The 20,836-nt window shown below is 52.5% G+C and overlaps 7 protein-coding genes across 7 annotated transcripts; 4 read left to right on the forward strand and 3 right to left on the reverse strand.

Annotated features, from left to right (window-relative positions):
- Positions 1-952: 952 nt before the first annotated feature.
- Positions 953-2,440, reverse strand: BO88DRAFT_478777 (FAD-binding oxidoreductase; the record flags this gene model as incomplete). Its single annotated transcript, XM_025712021.1, has 2 exons — positions 953-2,242; positions 2,303-2,440. The coding sequence occupies 2 exons, from the start codon at positions 2,438-2,440 to the stop codon at positions 968-970; spliced, it is 1,413 nt and encodes a 470-aa protein (XP_025565656.1). The 3' UTR covers positions 953-967.
- A 1,648-nt stretch (positions 2,441-4,088) lies between these two features.
- On the forward strand, positions 4,089-5,707 carry BO88DRAFT_478780 (cytochrome P450; the record flags this gene model as incomplete). Its single annotated transcript, XM_025712022.1, has 3 exons — positions 4,089-4,439; positions 4,509-5,084; positions 5,159-5,707. The coding sequence occupies 3 exons, from the start codon at positions 4,089-4,091 to the stop codon at positions 5,705-5,707; spliced, it is 1,476 nt and encodes a 491-aa protein (XP_025565657.1).
- A 918-nt stretch (positions 5,708-6,625) lies between these two features.
- BO88DRAFT_478786 (FAD-dependent oxidoreductase) lies at positions 6,626-8,281 on the forward strand (the record flags this gene model as incomplete). Its single annotated transcript, XM_025712023.1, has 3 exons — positions 6,626-7,327; positions 7,426-7,533; positions 7,961-8,281. 3 exons carry the CDS (start codon positions 6,626-6,628, stop codon positions 8,279-8,281), a joined length of 1,131 nt encoding a protein of 376 aa, XP_025565658.1.
- A 1,353-nt stretch (positions 8,282-9,634) lies between these two features.
- On the reverse strand, positions 9,635-11,591 carry BO88DRAFT_384355 (MFS transporter). The gene is made up of 3 exons (XM_025704698.1): positions 11,349-11,591; positions 10,612-11,285; positions 9,635-10,505 (listed from the first exon to the last, which is right to left on the reverse strand). Exons 1-3 carry the CDS (start codon positions 11,530-11,532, stop codon positions 9,702-9,704), a joined length of 1,662 nt encoding a protein of 553 aa, XP_025565659.1. The 5' UTR covers positions 11,533-11,591; the 3' UTR covers positions 9,635-9,701.
- Positions 11,592-12,067: 476 nt separating this feature from the next.
- Positions 12,068-13,031, forward strand: BO88DRAFT_403154 (dienelactone hydrolase family protein). Its single transcript, XM_025706293.1, has 3 exons — positions 12,068-12,174; positions 12,245-12,685; positions 12,739-13,031. The coding sequence occupies exons 1-3, from the start codon at positions 12,087-12,089 to the stop codon at positions 12,945-12,947; spliced, it is 738 nt and encodes a 245-aa protein (XP_025565660.1). The 5' UTR covers positions 12,068-12,086; the 3' UTR covers positions 12,948-13,031.
- Positions 13,032-13,104: 73 nt separating this feature from the next.
- BO88DRAFT_334303 (tat pathway signal sequence domain-containing protein) lies at positions 13,105-15,057 on the reverse strand (the record flags this gene model as incomplete). The annotated part of the gene is made up of 1 exon (XM_025702797.1): positions 13,105-15,057. One exon carries the CDS (start codon positions 15,055-15,057, stop codon positions 13,105-13,107), a length of 1,953 nt encoding a protein of 650 aa, XP_025565661.1.
- Positions 15,058-18,712: 3,655 nt separating this feature from the next.
- Positions 18,713-20,831, forward strand: BO88DRAFT_403155 (sugar porter family MFS transporter). The gene is made up of 8 exons (XM_025706294.1): positions 18,713-18,798; positions 18,849-18,900; positions 18,953-19,208; positions 19,255-19,503; positions 19,555-19,796; positions 19,852-20,239; positions 20,295-20,425; positions 20,476-20,831. The coding sequence occupies exons 1-8, from the start codon at positions 18,730-18,732 to the stop codon at positions 20,679-20,681; spliced, it is 1,593 nt and encodes a 530-aa protein (XP_025565662.1). The 5' UTR covers positions 18,713-18,729; the 3' UTR covers positions 20,682-20,831.
- Positions 20,832-20,836: the final 5 nt, after the last annotated feature.

Below are 20,836 nucleotides of genomic sequence, written 5' to 3' on the forward strand. Positions count from 1 at the left end.
TCACGATGGAGATGGAGGTGAATAAGGGTAGCAATTGATATTCCAGATTCAGATATTGCTGCTGCTGCTGCTGCTGCTACTCGGGCTGTCCACACGTAGTTCCACCCACACCCCTCCCCCTTTCCCACCGCCGGGTGGTATCTGCTGTTCACTGCAATCTGCGAGCTTCGTCCTCAGTAACTTGGCTGGCCGATCCATGACTGTCTCAGGAGGTTCTGCAGTTACTCTTCTAGACCGAAAGACTGCACAATTCTCCGCGGGATGCTTGGGTCACTTGGGGCCACACTAGTTAGCCCCTTCGCCCTCCCCTCCGGCATGGGATGCTGGCCAAGTCTGATAACTGAACAACAGCTGGATATCTTTCTTCTATTTGCCCAGCATGCATCTGGCATATAACCCCAAAGTTCGAAAGTGTTCGACGTAGGAGGCTTGACCGACCCCCCCTTACGGGAGCCGGACGAGCAAAGTAAACAAGTTAGACTCCCGACGACCTCCCGGCAGGCAAGGGACTCGTGGGAGCCACCATCAGAATCTGACCTTGCTGCACCGGCGGCATGTGGCGGACAAAACCATCCTGAATCAGCCCAAAGTATGTACGAAGTCGGCATGGTAGTGCTGAAAGAAGGGATCTGTCTATATCTTTTCCGATCACGCAAAGCCGCAACTTGAGGGAAGCCGAGCCTGAGTGAAGTCCTTGGCTATTTCCCAGTAGAGCAATATTGAATCAATGCATCAAGCTGTGTAGGCAGTCCTAAGAAGGCTCATTTCTCGTCCAACTTTCCTATCCTGAATGCTGTAACTCTTCGACTAAAGACGTGAAAGCGAAGAACCCTCGTGGGGACAAAACCAGTTGTTCCGCTACGGTGTATAGCCCATGTATGAGGATTACTGTTTTGTCATCTTACATACTGAAGTATACTAAGGTCATAAACCAGATCCATATTTATCGCATCGAACTGATGTCTAACTATACCTGAACATCTTCCTCAGGAAGCAGGTTCAACCACTTCTTGAACACATTCTTGGGGTCGTACTGCTTCTTCAACTTCTGCAGCCGGGGCAGATTGTCCCCATAAACATCCTTCGCTCGGCCGTCACTGTGCGAGTAATTGGCATATGCTCGGGCATGGGCACCACCACCGGCGCGATCGCCAACCTTCCGCATCAGGGCGCGTTGTGTCTCGCGCATCGTCTTATCCAGGCTGGGGTCTTCCCAACGGAACGCACAACCTACATTGTACCAAGGACCCCGGGTCGAGTAAGACATGGTATCCTTGGGCACCTGAATGGCCTTCTTGTGCGAAACCAACTCGAAGAGAACGGCGGTGGCACTGACCCCATCGTAGGTCTTGATCATGGTCCCGTAGTCCTCCAGTAGTTCCTGGAAGAACTCGACCTGCAGAGGCAGCTTGACGAAGGCCCCGCTGAACGACTTGCGACCCCCATACGTGGCAATGGGGTTCTGGATGCTGTTCAACTGCTCATAGGGCATCATTTTCGCCGTGTTGATGGTGGGTCCAAGACTAAGAATGGGCTCGAATTGCCGCTCGGCCTCGTCCTGGGGTCCATTGTAAAAGATGGCCGCCACGATGCTCACCCGGCCAGGGGGCATGGCACCGCAGAAACCAAAGAAGATGCCCATATCCCCTTTATTGGTGTCATCTTCGAAGTGGTTGACAAACTCAATGATCTGGGGCAGGCACTGCGCAGGCCAGCTCAGCAGGCCTGCATACACTTCGTTCGTTTGATCATAGGCTTGGAAGATAAACTCGGTGGTGACACCAAAGTTCTGACCAGCACCACGGATGGCCCAGAGCAAATCCGGATTCTCCGTCTCGGAGGTCTTCAGGATACGGCCATCCGCCACCACGACAGTGGCTCCCAGCAAATTGTCAATGGTCAATCCATAGCGGCCTGTCAACCAGCCATAACCTCCTCCCAAAGTAAGCCCACCCACCCCCGTATGGTTGACGGTGCCGCCGACTGTGGCCAGCTTGTAGGGAGCCGCCGCACGGTCGATATCCTCCCATACGGTACCTCCTTGGGCCGTGATGGTCTTGCGTTCGGGATCTACCACGACGCGGCGCATTTTGGTCATGCTGATGACGATCCCCCCTTCCGTTGCGGAGGCGCCGCTGGTAGAGTGACCGCCATTATGAACCACCATGGGGATCTGGTGGTTGCTTGCGAAGACTACGGCCGCCGAGACCTCCTCGGCTGTAGTGGGAAGAACTACAGCACCCTATAAGAATTCACAGTCAGCATAATATCATTAGAGTGTTTCTTCCCCAAGACCACTGACAGCTTTCTTTTCGCATGTGTCACTCCAGCGCCTGATTCCTTCGGCGTATCCGGGCTCGCCCTCGGTCAGAACGTCGGCATTGGTTCCCGCCAGCAGTTGGCGCAGTTTAATGACTTCCGAAGGAGTGATCGAATGCATAATGGCGAAATATTGGTCTAGTTAACAGAGAGATGAGCTTAGCCGCGTTGCTATTAGGCTGCCGTGTGGTAGTTGATATTGGTTTACCAAAATGGGTCAGAACAGGAATCAGAGGAGAAGCAATTGGGCCAAGTTCTTTCTTCGACGGGATCCAGCGCGGAGTACGGGGCGGATATACTCTATATTACTCTAAACCCGGTGCCTAACCTCGTGCAGTGAGGAGGCGAGCATCGAGCACTAAACCCATGCCTCTATTGTTCCAGTGTTGTTCTTCATCCCCAGACACCCTTGCTTTGGGTGCCTCTGATATCTCGCCTCTTTCATTGTTGCAGCTCTGCAGTATCTCGGATACTGCGTGACAATCACCTAACTAGGGTTGGATCTACTAAGGAGGACTCTAACTCCCGTGAAACAGCATTGCCAGCAACACTATGTCGACCGCCCCGGTGTGTGACCAATGATTGGTTAACAGGGAGTACTAGCATTCTTCGATATAGCAGGCAACTTTCTGTGGAGATTTAAGGAACGGTGCCAAAGTGGTATCAACCATGAGAATAGCCCGGGGAAGCCCTGCATGGAAGGCCACTAAAGACTCGTACGGCTGCAAAAGATCCCCACATGCAACTTCTGATAAAGTTTGTTAGCCATGGAACATCTCACCGCCCACTCCAGCTTTCTACCGCTTGCCCACTCCAGAAACGTGAAGCTATATACATGACTAAAAGAATGACTATCAATGTTCTCCCCAGAGGACTTCAATAACCGACCAAACCTGAATCCGAAGTTCCAGTGTAAATAGGAATTGAAATGAGCTCATTGGGTCCGCGTACGATGCTCTTGACAACAGTACTAGAGTAGTCAGGTGATTTCAGGCGGACCTGAGAGGGCGGTGCGGGTGCAAGGGCTGGAAGGCGCAGGGCCTCATCGGAACTATGAATCTAACAGGGTACGCGCTTCTGTTCGAGCTGGCGCAGGTGTGGAAGCATCAATGAGAGCCGATCTAGATCTTGGCGACTTCCTCGTAGTTGGCTTTGTGCCGCATCAAATCCAGCCAAGAAGCTGATCTGCCATCTCTGTCGGGCCGAGTGAGCATTCCGACCTGCGAGGAGGTAGGTCGTCGATCTCCAGCGGCACCTACTTCAAGTCAACGGGACTTTCTTCTGCACCTGCTTCGGGGGAATGTGCATATGTAGGGGCTCTCTTTACCTTTTCCCTCTAAGGACATAAGCCAGGTTGGAAGAAACCCATCGCTACCATCATGCATGGTACTGGGTGCCCCTCAGCCCAAATTGCGGTGGGAATTCCTGCAGCCACTGCCATCGTCGAACGATATGGATGGGCGACCTGTATGGTCTTCCCCGCATCAGAAATTTTAATATACCCCCTCCGAAATACAGAAACCAGGAGGATTTGCTGCTTGCAGCCAAACTTTGTAGATCCTCGGTCTCGAACTTCCTGTCTTGGGGAGTGCCCTGACTCCGCGGGCATTTCCTGCGGCGCAACCGGCTCACCTCAGACTAAGCGGAGGCCCACAGGGCTTTTATGTCTTGGGTAGGAACCAGATGAGCAATTCTGGACATAGATTGTCTACCTCTTGCCTCTGACCTCGTTCTCATTTCAGAATCTGTCAAACTGCTGATTACCAGTGATGGAGAGCATGATTGATGCTATACAGGCCCGCTTGGCCGACGACGAGCGATTGCTCGCGCAGCCCATGGTCGTGGCAGGAGCCCTCTTATTCTTGCTGGTGGTCTTCCAGTTGCGCCGAGCTGGAGGCTCGAAGGCCTTTCCATCACCCAGACTGGGATATCCTTTAGTCGGCGACGCATTGGCCTTTCTGAATCGCCCCGTCGCCTTCGTGCAAGATGCGACCCGCAAGTGTGGCCCCATATTCCATATCAAGATACTTTTTGCGAACATTGTCTATTTGAGAGGTACTCAGCTCAATCGAATGTACGTGGATGTCAAGGAAGACATCTGGTCGTTTGGTGGCGGTATTGTAGGCATTATTTCCCTCCCCTTCTTCTTCCTACTGTAAAGAGATGAACACCCTTCTGACCTTCCACAGGGCATCTTCTTAAAGAAAATTGCCATTCCTGGGTATTTTGACCATTTCCGCAATTTGGTGGGCTCTTTAAATCGCGGTATCAATCGCAAGGTGACACTGGATCGTTACACTGAGCTTGCAGGCGAAGAGGCGGATAAGGCGCTGCTGAAATGGAGTCAGCAATCGGACATCAAAGTTTTCGAGGAGGCGTCCAAGTATGTGCATCGGGTGATTGTGCGGACTCTCATGGGACAAGATTTCTACGATGAACACGTAGACGAACTCTACGATCTTGTGCACCGGATGGAGGACGAGATTGGCCACCCACTGAATCTTTTACTGCCGGACTGGTTTCCTCACCCGCCAGCACGACGACTGGGCAAGGCCAGAGATCGTTTCGCTGAGATCTTCGCCCAACAGATGGAGATCCGCCGCCAGAACCCTGAAAGATGGAAGGGCTCGCTGGACTATATCACCTATACACTGGAAGATCCACGAACGGCCCATCTGCAAGAATACTATCCGTCGCACCATACGGTGCTCATGTTTGCCGCCCACACGAGCACTGTGGCCAGCATAGCCTGGACTGCTCTGGAGGTTTGTTTGCTCAATGCCTGCTATTATAACTCTCTTCCAGCCCATTAGTATCACCAAGCTGACAGTATTTGCAGCTGATCCGAAACCCAGAGTACGTGGAGGCCATCCGGCAATCTTTTCAAAGTAATGAGGACGTTCACCAGTCTCCTGTACTACTGGCATGCGTCAAAGAGAGTGGTCGTCACTACTCGGGTGTGCACATGTGGCGTACGACCCATCGCCCTGTGCAGCTGGAGGATGGCTATATGGTTCCCGAGAACTGGGTAGTGTGTACCTCGCCCTATCTCACCCACCATGACCCCGAGATCTATGAGCAGCCGCAGCAGTGGCTGCCGGAGCGCTGGCTGAACCCAACGGCGCGCCTGCAGAACCTTAACAACGCCACCGACGCGGCATTCCTGCAATTTGGCGCGGGCTCCCATCGGTGCCCTGGAGAGAATATGGCCGGCATAATCGCGCGTGAACTGGTGTCGCGTCTGGTCAAGAACTACGATTTCCAATGGGGAAGCCAAGGGCCGGCCAAAATCGATGTTTCTCGTATGGACTTTAGCAAAGTCGGCAGTCCTTGGCTTCAAGGCGATGCGCGCATTCGCCTCACGCCTCGGAAATCTGCGTCCATGTGAACGAGTTGGCGTTGTGTAGGAGTGGAAGGGGAAAGCGGCAGATTGGATGCTATAGTGATATGTGCTTCATTTTTAGTACGTAGTTGCTTTACCTAGTTCAGTAATTGATTCTATCTGGTACCTGTCGAAGTATTCATCCCTACGTTAAAATGTCTTGTAAAGCCCCTGCACTTGCTTGCGACGCTGGTGCTGGTGCTGTTGCTGCTAGACCAGAACAGAAACAGAATGTAGAACAGAGCACTTCTCATTGACACTATTGCTCTAGTAAGGGATGACGATAGTCAGACCCTTACTACACTCATGTTGGGTATACCAGAGGGTTTAGAGCTTATTTTGATGAAAGAATGTCAAGCGAACTTTGGTTAGGCCTCACCGGCCACCGCTAGTTTGGAGTCTGTTTAGTCGTATCTTCGGTTGTCCTTTTCGAGTCGACAGATGCAAGGCACCGGAGTTGAAGGACATGGATTTACCCCTTCTGGGTGTTACAGTGCGGATCACCATTGTTTACCATATCCTGCAAAGAGTGGCAGAACTAGGTCTGCATGCAAACAACAAAGATAAGGAACTCGCAAGACACTCGAAAGAGGGTCCTCTCTGGGCACTGCGGCCATCTGCACCTGTTTTGCCGCCGCATTGCAAAATCTACAAGAAATGGAAACAATACAAACCTGCTAAACTTGTAAGGGCATTGTGTGTGATACTTAAGAAGTACCAGCAGATTGCGATGAACAAAACCCAGACTCCATCTTCACCAACAGTCCAATCAAGCGGTTGTTAATCTTCTTCCCTTGGCTTATCATCTGGGCTCTCTTACCACCACTTTCTCTATCCCTTTTCTTTGCTTCGCCGTATATCCTCCGTTATCTTTCCTATTCCCTTTGGCTTTCTATCTCTCTCTCATCAGGGCATCATCGCACAATGGCTCCTAAGGCCGATGTCCAGGTCCTAATCGTCGGCGGCGGCATTGCCGGGTTGACGCTGGCCAACATCTGTAAGAAAATTGGGCTCAGCTACAAGGTGTTCGAGCGTACTGCCGAGGTAACCCCCGTGGGTGCAGGCATCTCGCTGGCTCCGAATGCTCTCCGGTTGCTCGACCAACTCGGCTTCATGGACATTATTCGGAAGGAAGGCCAGCCGCTGCGAAAGATTCAGGTCTATCGCAACACTACCCGATGGAGTCTACTTGACTTTGAATGGCTCGAGCCAACATATGGCTATTCAATGTACTCGATGCCCCGGCACAGCATGCACCGTGCCTTGTACCACCGGGTGGATCCGGAGCACGTCATCCTGGGAGCTGAGGTTGTTGGCATTGAGGATGAGCCCAACTCTCCGACAGTCAAAGTTCGTCTGGCCGATGGCCGCGAGTTCAGCGGTGAGGTGCTCGTGGGCGCCGATGGCATTCGGTCGATCGTCCGGCGGCTCCTTGCCGACAAGCAAGGGCTGGCAGGCGTCAACACCATCCGGTTCACTGGGCGCACCCACATGACGGGCATATCCTATCCGCTGGAGCATCTCGGACCTAACGATCTCGGCGTGGCAACCTGGGTTTTCTACGATGACTGCATTCTCACCTCTTGGCCGTGTACCGAAAATCGCCAATGGTTTGTCGGGGTCAAGGTCCGTCACTCCCTTACCTCCCCTCCTCCTCTTCTAACTTCTCCTGTCTCAGCTGTCATCAGTGAACTCGAGACTAATGATTGTAATTGATGGGTTAGCCCTCCGAAGCCAAGACCACCACACGGTCCACTTGGAAAGGTGCCACTAAGGAAATGATCAACGAAAGCTACGGACACCGCTTCCATCCGTTTGGCAAGAATCACACCGTACGCGATGGCATGTCTCACTTGTTTCTCTGCTGCCCCCTCCCTTCTTCCCACCCACTCTTTCCCCTTTCACATTCTCCGAGAGAACCGAGTGACTGAGTGACTAACTGACTCACTCCCATCTGCAGTGGTCGATGTGGCGGAACGCGTGACGGCGAGTGATGTGTTTGAGGAAACCGCCTTTCCGAAGATGGCGCATGGCCGCGTGGCCCTGGTGGGAGACTGTAAGGAGCCAATCTGATCCTCGAAAGAGAAAGTCAAAATGATATGAATGGATCGGAGACTAACCCGACATTGTTTTGCTCAGCGGCGCACTCCATGACATCCTTCATTGGCCAGGTAAAACCCCAATTTCTGCGAGACAATTCCTTCCGCCAGGGGGAGGGGTAAGAGAGAAACACGGCTAATCAGTTTTTTTCCGCTGCAGGGCGCTTGCCAGGCAATTGAGGACGTGGGAGAATTGGCAAACCTGCTGCACACCTACTTTGCCGGCCAGTCGGGCAATCCGCAGGTGCTGCAGGACTTGCTGCAAGAATTCCGAAAAAGCCGAGAGCCGCGGGCTCGCAACCTCGTGTACTACTCCAGCATCTTCGCACAGGTGCATACAGGACGCCTCCCGTACGGGCTTGGGCCACTGGCACGCCGGATCGCCTTCACCTATGCCCCTGTGTGGTGCTGGAAATGGGCTTGCAATCCACTGTACGGGTACCAGCCGCGCGTCCACGCGCTGGATCTGTTGTCGCGGTAGAATTATCTTTTTTTCAACTTCGTTAGAAAGCATCATTAAGGCAATTGGACATCGATCTTTATATTTTACATCCGTCATAATAAAATCATTTTCTTATTCCTTTCTTCAGCCGTTCCAAATTATCATTCCATCTATGATGATTTCGCCCTCTTGGCTCATTTGATTTATTATAATTTTTTTTGTCTCTAGCAGGGTAATAAACCCATATCACCCTATTGGTGGGAAGTCTACGCAAGGGGGATGCAAGGGAGTAAGCCTACCGGAATGGTTCCCTGGTTCACACCCGAGACGCGCAGTATATGTTTAACTGGACTTGATGGTGTGAGCTGCTGAATAGGTTGAGAAAGAAACCTGTCAAAGACGAAGAGTAATAGTAGTCTGCCATAGACATAGTCTGCCTTCTGCTTAAAGCCTGTTTGTGGATAGAAGGTACCCAGCGATTGACAGGAAGTACTCTTTATATTTTATAACCACACAGAACGTAGGTTATTTTAATTTTATTGGTACTTACCGGGCTGACTTGATAGATATCTTGGGTTCGATTTCCTAGGTGTCTGTGCAGTGTTAAAACATATCTAACATAATACTAGTGGGAAGAACTGCGAATATTAAGATTATCTTGATTTCTGTAGTAGGAAGAAAAGAATGAATTCTATGATTCAGTTTATAGATGTTTATTTCTTCTATGAGGAGTAGATTTGCCTTCATGCTGTAAGACCCAAAAGTATTTATATATACTGACACTTCAAAATATATAATCCGGTTGACTTGTCGACTGATAGAGACAGCAATGTCATTCTGCATTGAATCTTTCGAAAGCATCGTTAGATGCTTCAAAAGTCTGTGAGAGGCTCTGGTACATGTCCTTGTTAAGTGGACGCTGATGTTGTGTGAAGCGTAACCATCCTTTCTTGTCAGATAGGCTTCTTGATTGTTGTATTCTGAATTCCACCAAGATTTCCTAAAAAGTCCAAGCGTGCAGAACTAAACAGTACTCTTGAACCTTGAGAACGTTATTTCATCATAGAGGCGACTAGATCTGTGCAAAACATTCTTGACTAAGAGGAGAATACAACTCACCGACGGCCTAAAGGCTCTGCTACCAATGCGACGACGTCTGAAGAGAACAACAGCATATCAGTCGTTCAAGATGGATCTCCATAAGACGATGAACCTAACTCACGTCCTAGCACTAAAACACATGATGCAATGACCAACAGCATGGATAAAGAGGTCATTATATCTTTACTCCATGTGTTTCCACACATAGTGTTTCTATTGGTTCTGAAAGACGAAGCAAGCACTAATCCTACATAAATCTTCAAAGAAATTCTATTATTATCATAATGCGCTGGGGAACGCAACGTGTTGTGCAACTGGAATAATTCCCCGCAAAAGCTATTACTGTTCGGCAATTTGGCTAAGTTGCAAACCGACTGCGACTTCGTAATGCCGGTCCAAACCAGTAGAGCACCAGCACTCCTGCAATACAGCCCACTGTCAAACCAGCCAGCAGGGTCGTGCCCCGCGCCACTCCCAGTCGAGCATACAACGGGCCAGACCACAGGATGGCCGCAAAGGCCAGACTGGCGCGCGCCAGATCGTTGATGGCAAACAGACTAGCGCTGTACTTGGGATACGCTACGGACAGGTAGCTGAAAATGCACTGCAGCACCAACGTCATGCCGGATACCTCAATCACCAAGCCGATGGTGGGTACAATCCAATGAATACTAGCCCGCGAGGTCCAGGCGAACAGAAAGAGTCCCACGGGGATAAACAGACTGCCAACAATGGCGGGGATGAGCCGGTGCTCGGGATGGGGAAATTGACCACGCCGGAAGGCCTTGTTCAGCGAGATATGCACAAAGGCATAGTAAAAGGGGAGTGTTATCAGCGTGCCAATCACGCAGCCGAGGAAGATTAGCCCCAGCTCGCCCAGGCTCATGTGGTAGATGTCCAGGTATACCAGCGGCAGCACCTCGAAGTAGGAGTAGAAGATGGCGTACACTAGCCCAATGTAGACTGTCGTGAAGAGCACGGACGGGTCTAGTGCGTTAACTTTCCATGGAATAACTAGTGCATCGTAGGCAACCTGCATGGGGCTGGCGTTCTGCGACTCAATTTCCGACCGCGACCGGATGGCCGTGTTGCCCGTAAGCTGGCGCAACCGCTTGGCTCGCAAGTGTAAGATGGCAGGTGCAGATGTTTCCGGGAGGAAGAGCTGGTTTTGGCAAGAAAAGGGAAAGGCGACGATGGTCAGCACAAGACATGTCCGTTAATGCCAACTATGGCCATCAATCACCACGAGGGTAGTAGTGAGTACATACCAGGGCCACGAAGCACAACGCGGCTGCCCATAGGATCTCCCACATGGACCAGTGCCAGCCCTTTACGGGAATACTGAATCCCGATATTGTCGGCGCTATGGCGGGGCCAGCAATGGAGCATGCTCCCCAAATATATAGACCATAGGGGAGGTTCGGGATGGAGGTCACATCTGCCAGAGATGCACCTCCCGTGGCCAGTCCGGGGGAACCGAAAAAGCCTTGCAAGTAACGCAGGACTAGAAACCCTGGCACGTTGTTGACTAGGGCTGTGGGGATTGCGAGAATGAGAAAGATGGTGACGGAGATCACATACGGTGGGTTGCGACCCACGGAGGGCACTTCAGACATGGGGCTCCAGATCATGGGCCCCATGCCGTAGCCCAGCACATAGAGTGCCAGCCCCAGGGCACTGACGGTTTGCGTTACCCCGAAGACAGTTTCGAATTCTCCCTCGGCGGCAGCGAAGTTGGCAGCGGCCATGAAGACCAGAAAGGTGAACAGATTTACTTCGACATACACCAACAACTTGGCCGCGAACGACCAGTTGTGCGGATTGTCTGGGTCATCGGGTGAGTACCAGTCCACCACAATGGTCCCCTCTGGCGTCACCTCGGGATCAATCCACGACGATGATGACTGCCCCGATGATTCGGGCGGTGTTGGGAAGGCTTCCCCTTGGATCCCATCAACTTCCTTGCACGCCTCGTCGGGGGGTAGCGCATGACTAAACAACGTACTTCCATCCGCATCCGAGGTATTCTTTTTCTCTTGTGATGGCTGGACTGGCCTGTCGTTGACTGCCTGCCGGTATGGCGTAGGCAAAATGAAGTCGGGGCTGAGTTCGCGTGGCTTGAATAGACGGCCTCCGGATACGAGGTAGGCGATCCTGCCAAAGGCCGAGTTAGCGAACAGGTGTGGCATGGCCGCTGCAGTGTCGGTGCTTGGACAGAGCAAATGAAGCACAAAAGCCCACAAGGAGGGCCTGACCTCAGTATGTACTTCACCGGCAAACTAGGGAGAGAGAGAGAGAGAGATACAAAGGGAGGAAAGGGGCGTGCAGTCGGAGCCTGAGCAGCTTCAGACCGCTTCCCTGCCAATTCCTCCTCTCTCCCCTTCAGCCCTAGAAGGAATGTAAGGGGGGAGGCGTTTCCGTGGCCGCAAAACCAGCTTCCCTTCCGAGGTATGCCAGTAATGATCGTCAAGGTTCCATGGTTGCATGGCCGGACAGGGATGGAACCGGGATGCCACCGTGTCTCGCGGTTGGCGTTTCCACTCCCCCTTCCCCAAAAAAAGGATGAGCTCATGGCGATGCAAAGCCCTACTGCGTACACGCAGGGAGGGCAACCGCCGGAAATGGCAGCCCTCTCCCGAAGGATGGAACGGGAGAGAAATAAGCATTCATATTTCCATATCCCTGCCAGCCGAATAATTCTGTGTGCATAGGCAACATTGACTGGAACAGCAAGCCTAGTAGCATGACTTCTCTTCCTCCAGCCCAATGCTGCATTGCTGGCCATCTGCACAGCGGTACCCCCAAGGGAGAATTGAAGAAAATAGATGACAGTAAGGCGCTTCCCTGCTCCAACTTGACTTCCTCAAGGTCTCATCCTAATGTACATGTCTCCTGCACAAGTCCTCACCTATGTGTCTTACCCTCCCGACAAATCAACTCACAATGCCATCCTGTTTCTCTCCGACATCTTCGGCCCCAAGTTGGTCAATTCCCAGCTGATTGCCGACCAATTTGCCGCTAATGGCTACTTCGTGGTCCTGCCGGATCTTTTCCATGGCGATCCGGTGCCCGTCGAGCGCGAGGGGAACTTCGACGTCATGGCCTGGCTGAAGAACCACCTCCCGCCAGTGACAGACCCCATTATCGACAGAACCCTTCGCTACATGCGTCAGGAACTCGGCTGCCAGCGCATTGGAGGGGTTGGGTACTGCTATGGGGGCAAGTATGTCGCTCGTTACCTTAAGCCCGGGCTCTTGGACGTAGGCTATATGGCCCATCCCACCCATGTAGAGGTGGATGAATTGAAAGGCGTTCAGGGGCCACTGAGCATTTCCGCCGCGTGTGAGTTCCAAGATCAACTTTGAGCCCAAAGGTTAGGGACTGACTTAACATAGCGTCGGATTACCTCTTCCCGACCGAGAAACGTCGCGAGACCGAAGACATCTTGTCCGAGCTGGGCCATCCTTACGAGATAACAGTATATTCGCACGTCGAGCATGGATACGCTGTTCGCTGCAACATGGACATCAAGCAGCAGAGAGTGGCCAAGGAGAAGAGTTTCGCCCAGGCAGCTGGTTGGTTTGATGCCTATCTAAGGGAATGAGCACGATGCCGGAAGCTGAAGGATAAGAGAACAATGGATTTTTGTATCTATTCTTCTAAAACAAGCAGGTCCAATGAATCTACTACAAGATAAGATACAAGTGCGCTGTATACCTATGTACATGTTGAAAAGAGCATCTCCCGGTCGACATCTTTCTTCAGGCCGACGCCAGGAGATCATTTGGGATATACAAGGGCATAGTGTCCTCCCATCGACTCTGCGTCAACACTGTCCAATTCGACCCATCCGCCTCCATCTGCATGATGAAAGGGTACGGTTGCTGATTGTTGTCGTAGATGGTCGCTTCGTCCTGGAAGCCAAACATGCCCGTCGCCCAGGCAATCTTGCCCTCGTGGGTCCAGACGGCGTGGGCATCGTTGCACGCCAACGTTGTCAGTTGCTTCACATCACTACCGTCCACGGCCATGGTCATGACATCGTAGTTGTCATCCAACGGTCCAGAGATGGGCCAGCTGGTGCGACGAGTGAAAACAATACGGTTGGAGCCATCGGGGGCGAACATGGGAGTGTTGTCCCAGGAAGAGCTGAGGGCCACCACTTCGCCCGTCGTCAAATCCATGCGGCGCAGACCCAGCGGGAGGGGATCCTCACTGGCGGTGTAGGCAAACTCACGCCAGACCAGCCAGCGGCCATCGGGCGAGATGGTGGGGAAGCCGGCGTTGGTGCTGCCGTTGGTCATGGATCGCGCCCACGAGCCGTTGGCGGCCACCAGGTACACCCAGCCTGGGCTGGCATAGCGATACTCGAACCAGTCACCCAGGCCGACGGCCAGGACTTCGCCATCGCCGCGCCACGAGCCCTGGAAGGTGCCGTTGGTGTTGGAGCTGTTGACGCGGGCGGGGAAGCGAGAGCCATCGAAGATGTCATTCGAACCGGTGCCGTCGGCGTTCATGGTCACCAGCGAGGAGTTCACCGTCTGCTGTGAGGTGTAGACCACCTTGCCCTGTGCGGACATTTGCGGGAACACGTCGGTGAAGCGGTACTCCCAGTCCTTGCTCCAGCTGTACAGCGGCTTGTTTACGGACCGGACAGGGTCCCACTCAACGTGCTCGTAGACCATATGGCGGCCATCGGGGGACCAAGCGGGCGAGCGATGATAGCCCACCAGCGAGGCGTTGCGGTAGGCGGCACTCACGCTACCTTCGGGCTGCGCGGCCGTGTAGTTGATCGAGCCCGGGTAGGTGGCATTGGTGAGCAGGCTCTTAACCAGGTAACCGATGGTCTGGTTGTCCACATACTGAGGAAACAGTTTGATGCCGCCGGACTCTCCCGACGCATGCTCCTGCCGGTCACTTCCCGTGGCAAAGTCAACGGACACGATGGCAGTGTTGACATCGTAGAAGGCGGATTCGGCCACACGCGCATAGTAGGTCAGCTCCATGGGAAGTTCATAGAAGACGATGCGGTTGCCATCGGGCGAGAATTTGGGCGAGCCTTGACAGTAACCTGTGCGATTGGACACTCGACGGAAGCCGGTTCCGTCCGGACGGATGGCGTAGATGGACAGTTCCTGTGTGTGCTCCCAGCCACTGATGTTGTTATGCCCGCGCCATGGAGTGTTGCGATCCGAGGTGAAGACCAGCCACTCGCCATCAGGCGACCACGCAGGCCGGAAGTGGCCATCGGGGAGGGTGTAATCACCTGCGACCTCGGTGGAGTTGGTGACATTCCACAATGCGCCAGTCTCCAGATTCTGGATCCAGATGTTACTCTTGTAGTTGCCGAGGGTGCCAGCAAAGGCCACCAGACTGCCATTGGGAGAGATGGCTCCGGCATCCTCCACGGCAGGGCTGGTGGCAATGGGCTGCAAGTCGGTGCCATCGGGACGGACACGGTACAGATCCGACTGACCATCTCCAGCACGCTCGCTGGTGAAGACGATCCACTCGCCGTCTGGAGACCACTGCGCATGGTAGTCAAAGGTGCTCTCATTGCCCAGCAGTCGCCGGGGGTTAGAGCCATCCGCATTGGCGACATAAAGCTCCGAGATGCCCGGTGCAATGCGATTCATCAGCATCGCCCCCTTCTTCCCGGCAACAGTCGTGCCGCGGGCTGCCAGGGTGGAGGGCTGCTCATCCGAGCGCGCCATATTGGCGTATGGACATGATGCTGCTGTGGCCAGCCCGCTCAGGAGAGGAAAGAATAGAAGAGAGGAAAGACGCATCTTGATGCGGTGCCAACTTGGCGGCTGCGAACTCAGTGATGCAGGAACCACAACATCCGGAGAATTTTGCAGATGGGCATGGCCCTACTTAAGCTTCACGCTGTTGTGGAGCGTCTCATTGCGAGAGCATTGATCGATAGGCTCTGGTGCTTGTTCGGAAGAAGTCCTCGGGCTTCGCAATAGCCTTCCCAATGGAGTAGGGACTGTCGCTGATGATTTTGACGAAGTTGGGCTCCCGTTATTGGCCTTCGGCTACACATGCCGATCACTCCACGGCCCAGACGGGATGGACATGCTTAGCAGTACCGCTTGGACAGCCCCTTCGACGCTTCAGCTTTGAGGGATTAGCATTGCCTGCTCCACCCCAGGGCAGACTGTGGTTGGGTCCTGCGATCCTGCCAAGGAGGATTGAGAGGAGAAATCCGGATCATCGCCGGAGATAGATTGGGAAGATGGAGGATGGCACCTGTAAAAACCCACTCTATACATATTCAGGCGGAGAAATCACTCACAGGGTACCCTTGTGGCTCTGGACTTAACGCGCTGTCAGTTGCTATGAAAACAAACGACACTGGGTGGAAGGGATAGGACGATGTGGATGTATCGCTTCCTCTTTGAGGTATCCCTCGCTTACAGAGTGAAGCTTCAACTGTCATGCTTATGGCTGGTCTCCGGCAGGATTCGGCTTGGCACACAGGATGCCACGACTATACTGTCTCCGGCCTAACCGCCGCCGAGACTCATTATCTGTATAGTATCTCCGACATCTTTCGGAAGCCTGGTTCGGAGATTGTTGGATTGGGGATTTCTGGCCGGTGGTCTTGGCAGCAGATAATTTCTCCGCGAGTCTCCGCATCTTTTCGTTTGGCTTGGAGAGAGGTCCGTGGGTTCTGGGAAGAGTGGATCGTTTGCTGGCTTATTTTGGGGTTTCTTCAAGGCTTGAGGTCATTCTTGTCCTTTTTACAGAGTTGAGATAGATTTTAAAGCCATGGGGAGTCTTAGATGGGGGGAGGGGATTGAAAAGCCTGATTGCAAATCGGACGCAGTGCTATTTGCTGGATGACTCGTTACACAGGGCCCCGACGAGTCCAAAGCGCCACACCGTAATCCTGAGGACGAGGCAGAGAGTCGGGCTGCCGAACCAGGGACCAGCAAATGGTCTCCGCTTAATCTTGCTAGTATTTCCAGTGGGGAGTGGAATCTTGAAGAAAGATTGGCTTGAGACTGTTCGGACCGCTCCCGTTCGGCCCTAGCTTCACCCTGAATGGTTGTGTATTACATTTACTCGAGGCCGGTGCTGAAGAAGTTCAACTTGCAACACAACAAGGGAAATGGTATGACAGACAGAGAGAGAAAGAGAGAGAGTGTGTGTCTGACTGAAGAAGAACGAGAATCCCTCATCTTTCTTTCGCGGACTTGATCCGATCCCCTCCAAAACGTAGTCAGTCTCTTCAAGTCATGATCATCGTTCTCCCCACTCCAACTCCACCCGATCCGCGCCGAATGAAATGCAGGGAATTTCCACGCTTGCACGCACGCAAATTAAAACACGAGCTGATCGCTTCCCGATAAGCCTGGGGAGGTGGAGAATTCCAAGGAATACTAAGGAAGGGAGAAAAATTCAGCTTTGTTGCCAAGCCCCTCCATCCTTCCTCGGGTTTGAAGATTCCAGCAGTTATTATTTCCGAAAGACTCAATTTCGCCTGGCTGTTAGGGATGCTGCTACCGAGGCATGCCGATACGATAGGATACGATTCGTAAATCTAGTCTTTAGCCTGAACTCATCCACATTGTGTCAGTCTTCACAACGTCCCCAAGTACTACGGTTAGTGGTTGTCATTATTTTTTTTCCTCATCGTCGCCATCATAATCACCGTATCCTTCTTTGTTATTTTTGTTTTGTTTCATTAGGTATTATTCTTATCCCTTTCCTTTTCTTTCCTTTTCGTTTGCTTCCACAATAGAATGAAACGGTGGGAAAGGAAAATATATCTAGACTCGGTATATATATGTGTGTGAGCAAGAACATGTACTATTCGATGAAGCCGCGAACTACTCCTTGAGAACTTCAGATAAGGCGCTGGACAGCCTTCTCTCCAAACATGTAGTACATTTGATAGCTGTATTGATATCCTTCTAGTGTGCACTGAGGGGTAGGAGTTGCACTCTGCAAGTACCTGACATGGTGTATCACAGTGCCTTGCAGATTCAGACTTACAGAGATGGGTGAGAGTCCCCCGGTGTCCCGCATCGCGTTAGGGCCTTATACTCGGCATCTCTAGAATCCCCGACGCGTGGAATGCCTGCACCATAAGGGAAAGGATGCCGTCTGGGCCAAAAGGAGTTGGCCGAGGTGCCACTACAGCAGCCGATGCAATGACTGCCACATCGTGAACCGTCTTGATGAGTTGTCCCTTCCATAATGTGCAGGTCAGAATGCGCAGTGAATTAAACACCCATGTAATATCCCTAGCATTTGTGCCATTCATAGCGGTACTGGTTCCGATGAAGGGGTGGAGCGATTAGTTCCGTTCGGGCCACAAGCAATGTCCGCGAAGATAAGCGTTGCGCTAGCATACCTTATACCAATAGGGAGTAGTATTCATAATGTGAGAAGGAGAAGGGGAGAAAGAACAGCAAAGGGAGCTATAACTGCAGTGGCAGGGCAAGGGTAATCAGGTACTAGCTACTTAATATAGAGTAGCCCACCAGTGACTTGGGGCAAATGTCGAGCTTGAGTCGTGTCCACCTTTACAAATCATCCAAGAACCGCAAACAAGATTCCCCCACATTCATAGCCATCCAGCCAGGGCTTCTGAGTTCATTCTCGACGGTATGGGGCTATAGCTACGAAGATCGAGCCCAATAATCAAGTATACAAACCTCTCGTTTGTATTAAAGTCTTCTGCAGGTAGTGCAAAAAGACGTAGTGGATCCGACGTTAATACCATATTATGTTGTAGAAGAATCTGGCAGCTCCTGCTAAAGGACGCACGGGAGAACATCGATTCAGCGTTTGCGAAAGAAATGCCCCGACCAATGCGAACAAACCATCAGGATCTTCTAAACTTAAAAGGCTGGACAGATGGGGAGAAACAACCTGACAGGCTGAACAGGAAAAAAGATCGACGCATTTTCTCCGAGATCTTATCTTCCCCGCATTTCTCTCATGCCCCCCGGATTTTCATCTGCATCCATTCACACTCCCTCTTTGCCCAACCTTCCTTTCCACAGAGATCGACCAGCGTGGGGGATGAAGCTTAACCTCAATATCCTCGGCTATTGAAAGGAGGATGTGTATGACTATCAACTAGTATCATGACGCCATCTCCGGCAGGACCAAGTAGCCTCTGACTGCTCTCCCCAACAGCTGGTCGGATGTAACGTAGCCATGGAGTTGCCACCCTCGTCATCTATTTCCAAGTCCTGCGGCAAGTGCATGCACCAAATGCAGCCTTGTTGAATGAAGCATCAACCCCCACGATGGTACCCCACCCCCGCGCTGTTGACTTGGGGTAAGGCGTCGGCGTCTTATAAGAGCATGCGCGCCCCCCCACCCTGATTCAGTCTGGCCGATATATCTATACTGAGCCCACAATGACTGACTCAATTGCAAGGAAGCCCTACTTTGGGCTTGTCGGAGGATGGCTCACCTTTTGGATTACGGTACAAGATCAGCGTATGCGAAGAGCTAGTACCAAGTACTGACTGTCTAGGTTGCTTGTGCTACGGATATGACCCTGTTCGGGTATGACCAAGGGGTCTTTAGTACGTCTTCCCAGCAATAATCTCCCAGATCTCATGATCTAATGCGTGGCAGGTGGCGTGGTTGTTACCCAGAACTTTCTCGAGGTCCACGATCTGGTCGGACCGTCAAAGACTTCCACTCTGTCGACTGTCACAGCCATCTACGACGTCGGCTGCTTTCTCGGGGCCCTCTGCGCCTTTGCCATCTCGGAACAGCTCGGTCGGAAAAAGTCGATCTTGATCGGAACAGCCATTATGGCGGTGGGCACCATTCTGCAGGCGAGCTCGTATCATCTCGCTCAGATGTTTGTTGGCCGAATCATCCTAGGGTCAGAGATAACATACTAGCGGTATGGCCTTCGCTGACAGTTGCAGAATTGGAAACGGCATCAACACCGCCACAGCACCAATCTGGCAGACGGAGACTGCCCAGGTCTCCTGGCGAGGCCGACTGGTAATCATGGAGATGGCCTTGAATGTTGGAGGCTTCATGCTCGTCAATTGGATCAACTACGGGCTTTCCTTCCACGGCGGAGCTCTGGCCTGGAGACTTCCTATTGCCCTTCAGTTCTTCTTCATCTTCGTTCTCGCTGCCACAGTTCCCTGGCTGCCCGAGTCCCCCCGGTATGTGCGCACCACAGAGACCTTTTCATGTTAGTCCACTGACTCGACCAGATGGTTGCTATGCCACGGTCGCACGGACGAAGCTTTACACGTCATTTCCAGCATTGAGGCTAAGCCGAAAGATGACCCTTATGTGGCAACGCAGCATCGCGAGATTGTTTATAGTATTCAGTATGAGCGAGAAAATGCGGTGCCCTGGCGGGATCTGTTGACTGGCCGGTCTACCAACGATACCAAAACCTTGCGACGGTTGCTGCTGGGGGCCGGCTCTCAAGCGCTGCAGCAGTTTCAGGGTATGATAGTTGCTGTGATACAATGTCTTCGAATTGTCGACCTAACGGCACCTAGGGATCAACATCATGTCGTACTATCTGCCGCTGGTGCTCATCAACTCGGTCGGACTTTCCAACAGCATGTCGCGACTGCTCAGCGCATGCAATGCGACGGTGTATTTCGTCTTTGCCAGCGTGGCTGTCACGATGGTTGAGCGATTTGGCCGACGTGGTCTCATGCTGCTCTCCACCTTCGGGCAGTTCGTCTGCTTCTTGGTGATCACCATTCTGCTCCGCTTTGCCGAAATAGACACAAGATACGCGACTGCTTCGGTCGCGTTTTTCTTCCTCTATTATATCGCGTTCGGCATTGGAATGTTGGGGGTGCCCTGGCTGTATCCGACCGAGATTAACTCGCTGCCCATGCGGACGAAGGGTGCAGCCGTGTCGACAGCGACAAACTGGTAGGTGCAGCTTGCAGTTGGTGCGGATTATTCACAGCGGCTGAGCATGCGATAGGATCACCAATTTTGCCATTGTTGAAATCACACCAATTGGCATCCAGCAGATTGGCTGGCGGTTCTGGATTGTCTGGACAGTCACGAACGCGGCCTCTCTGCCCATCTTCTACTTCTTCTACCCCGAGACTGGTGAGTCGGTCACATCCCCCTCTCGATGACTCTTCACTGACTTGGTGCAGCAAATCGGACTCTGGAAGACCTGGACGACTACTATCGCTCGAACCCACCGTTGCTGGTTACGCGGGATCCAGACGCAGTGTCCACGCAGCGTCCCTGGCGATACCGGCAGCGCGAGGAGGCAGAGTACGAGCGACAGAAGAATGCCCAAGCAGGTCCAGATGCGTCCAAGGACAGCAGCGCGGCCTCGGTGAGCCACGTGGAGTGAGCCACCCTGTTTGGATGACTGGGAGGGAAACAGTAGGGATGGAGGAAGGGATCGTCGAGGCGAAGAATGGGGACGGAGGTTATCGATAAATAGTTGGCGCAAGATGATACTCGATCAGTAGAGGTTTCCACATGACAATATAGTAACAACTGTTA

This window comes from Aspergillus vadensis, assembly GCF_003184925.1.
Source record: "Aspergillus vadensis CBS 113365 unplaced genomic scaffold BO88scaffold_5, whole genome shotgun sequence".
Lineage (NCBI taxonomy): Eukaryota > Fungi > Ascomycota > Eurotiomycetes > Eurotiales > Aspergillaceae > Aspergillus > Aspergillus vadensis.